Source organism: Psammomys obesus, unplaced genomic scaffold (assembly GCF_907164565.1).
Source record: "Psammomys obesus unplaced genomic scaffold, mPsaObe1.curated_primary_1811, whole genome shotgun sequence".
Taxonomy (NCBI): Eukaryota; Metazoa; Chordata; class Mammalia; order Rodentia; family Muridae; genus Psammomys; species Psammomys obesus.
This window is the reverse complement of record NW_026596085.1, coordinates 2,712,152-2,715,153: the sequence shown is the minus strand read 5'-3', so window position 1 is coordinate 2,715,153 and position 3,002 is coordinate 2,712,152. Positions and strand designations below refer to the sequence as shown.

Here is a 3,002-nt window from a genome sequence, read left to right as displayed (position 1 = left end):
AAAAAAAAAAAAAAAAAAAAAAAAAAAAAAAAACTGTCTCAAAAAAAAAAAACATGATAATAATAATAAATCAATACAAGTTCAGATCTAGAAAGATGCGGAATAATAATACCCAGGGCTTGCTTTAAGGCTAGGATTGGCTAGGGGAAAGGAGGCTTGGACGTCTACCTTCCAACAGGAAAATTCACGCTGGGAAAGTTGTCACACAGGAATGACACAAAAGAACATTATACTATGGACCTCTGGGTCTCCAGGGGAGTTCTGTTTCCGAGACCCTATCCGAGAGTAAGCAGCCCAGAGAGACAAGGAGAGGGACGCGCTAATGTCCCGTCAGGTGGGGGTAGGGGTGAGACAGACAATGACCTACCAGTTGTCGATGCCTTTGAAAGCCAGGATCTTCTTGACACACTCGATGTCATCGGTAAGGTCATCATTCAGGAACTCTAGCAGAGCGCAGGAAGGAACAAGACAGCTAGGAAGTGCGTCTCAGTGGGCTGGTTCCATTGTCCCTGCAGCCAGGGGGCCTGCTTCTAAGCTGAAGCCTAGGCCTAGGTAATCTCTATATGAAAAGGCTGAACTAGTAGCATGTCCCCTCGGTAGTGACTTCCTCCCTCCCTCTCCCTCTGGAGAAACCATCAGCTTCACCACATCCTGAAAAGACTGAGACTCGCAGATGGCTCGGGTTACCCTTCCCTGAACCAGAGGGGACTCTCTGCGCATGTGCAGACGATGACCAGCGCGAGAGCAAGGTTCTTAGAGATGTCACCCTGATGTGTGCTGGATGCCAAAGGACATTGTCTCCAAGGGGGGCTGCAGGGAACAGAAGAGCAGGGAGAAGGAGCAACTCACTGTCACAGGAAATGCCGCAGATGTTCTGCGACTCTGGGATCTCGCTGCTCTTGCACCAGAATTTGTTGCTGATCTGAAACAGTCCGTACTCTGTGGCGTCTTCGTTCTTGACTACAGCTTTTGTGTCATAGCCACTGGTATGAAATAAAATGCAGATCCCTAAGGAAAAGAGAAGAAAGAAGTCTCATGGGGATGTCTAGGGGAAGCATAATCGAGGAACAAGTCTCCAGGCAGGAAAAAAAAAAGTTGTGCCAACTGATCTCCAAGAGTGGTGAAGTACAGAAGAGCTTGATCAGGTGAGAAGGATCGGACAACGGCAGAAAGGACGGACAGGGGAACTAACAGAATAAAAAAGAGCAGAACAGAAGGATGGATATAAGACTACAAGGAGATGGTTCATCCGAGGCGGAGGAGACAAAGGGGAATGAGGAGGGAGAGGTGAGGAGCGGAAGAAAGCAAGGAGGCAGAGTGGTGAACTCACACTCGAGCAGGCTAACGCCTTGATGGCCATCGATGTCTTTAATGGCCTGGGCCACTTCACATTTTGTGAGTTGTGTGGCTTGAATGGCAGGGAACAAAAGGCACACCAGGAAGAAAGGAGCGAGGCACATCCTGTTGGCTGCTCCCAGATCTTGAGATGTGGCTTCTACTCAGATTCACCTGCTTTTATTTATGAAGAAAGCACCTAGATCCTGGCGCCAGGCCTTCTGTCTAGGAAGATGATGACGCCAGGGCAGAAATGCTGAGCCTGCCAGCTTCCTTCCTTCACTTCACCCCCCTTCTCTCCCCCCCTCCTATAACTACTCAATACCATGTATTGTCTTCTGCCCAGACAGTTCCACACACAATCCTGTTCCCCACCGGGCCTTGTAAACTTCCGTTTCTTTTAGGGTTGCTTCTAGGAAGCGTGATGTCCCTAACCTACTTTAGAAACAAAGGAGGCTTCAGAGCCAATACAAGTGCCTGGAAAACACAGTTGGGGTTCATTACCAACTCTGGTCTCACCCCAAACAACTACAGAATGGGGGGTATCACTTCCTAGGATCAAAACTGGCATTTGCCTGGCCAACCTGGCCATGGAACAATGTTCAGGCAGAGCGCCTTGATACAGAGCCTCATAGCTGAGGGCCTCGGGAAGAAAGGGGTAAAACGTGGAAACATACAGCATGAGACTCAGATACAACCTGGATCCTAAGACTTCCTATGGAGGAAGACAGATAGTGTGAAAAGGGTTGGCTGAAACTATCTAGCTATCCTGTAACCTATAAGCCGTTGCCAAGCTCCCTGCCCCCAGTCTCCACTACCACAGATGCTACGCTGGCATTAATTAAGACACTGTGTCAATCCCAGGCTAATTTCATAATGACATTATTCTTAGCAATGTAGCTTGTTGATGGTACCAGAGTTGGACACAGACAGGAAAATGGTGGCCTAAGTCACGAAGGTATTTCTGAATCCTGGGTCAGCTGTAATGGTCTTCTCCCCTGAGCAAGCAAGGCCCGGGTGCTCATTCTGAGGAATCCCTGAACCTTGCTGTCATTGAACCCTGCACTCATGGTGTTAGTAATCCTTGCCTCCTTCCCGCCTGCACCCATTTTATAACCCTGATTTCTTACATCTCCCAAGGCGTCTATCCTAACCAAGCCACCGAAGACTTACAAACTGGAGGCCTTCCCACTGGGCTATGGGCTAAGTATCTACCACAGAGTGAACTGGTGACCCACAGTCTTAGACCTCAGGAGCGTCCCATACTCCTCTGTTTGCCTGTAACATGACTGTACCTCCGCCCTTCCCTGTAAGCAACAAAAAGCAGAATAAGGTCCCGGAATCACAGCTAAGTCCGGAAAAGAAATCAAGTGTGCCCCAAGCAAGAGGAACCATTATTTCCCTAGAAATGTTTGTAAAAGTGGGGCAACCTGAAGACAGACGGAAACAATTGCAAACATTGAGATCTCAGTTCCTGGAGGCGGAACAACAGACAATGGTCACGACACTGAAAGAGGAAGGAATGGAAAGCTGTGAGCCCGCCTAACGTGGAAGGTTCCCACCCGAAGCTCCTTTGGTGGGGTGAGGTTAGCAAGAATCCTTCGAAGAAAGCCGAGAGGTGAGAAGGTATTTGCCACACACTTTTCTGGATTTCTTCGATGATATCC

The 3,002-nt window shown here is 48.6% G+C and overlaps 1 protein-coding gene across 1 annotated transcript in view; it reads right to left on the bottom strand.

Annotated features, from left to right (window-relative positions):
• Lalba (lactalbumin alpha) overlaps window positions 1-1,460 on the bottom strand; it is a 2,307-nt gene extending 847 nt beyond the window's left edge. Inside the window, exons 1-3 of the mRNA XM_055626806.1 lie at window positions 1,331-1,460; window positions 850-1,008; window positions 368-443 (exon numbers count right to left, since the gene is read on the bottom strand). Of these exons, the coding sequence (XP_055482781.1) occupies window positions 368-443; window positions 850-1,008; window positions 1,331-1,460 (365 nt within the window). The remainder of the gene's footprint in view (window positions 1-367; window positions 444-849; window positions 1,009-1,330) is intronic.
• Window positions 1,461-3,002: the final 1,542 nt, after the last annotated feature.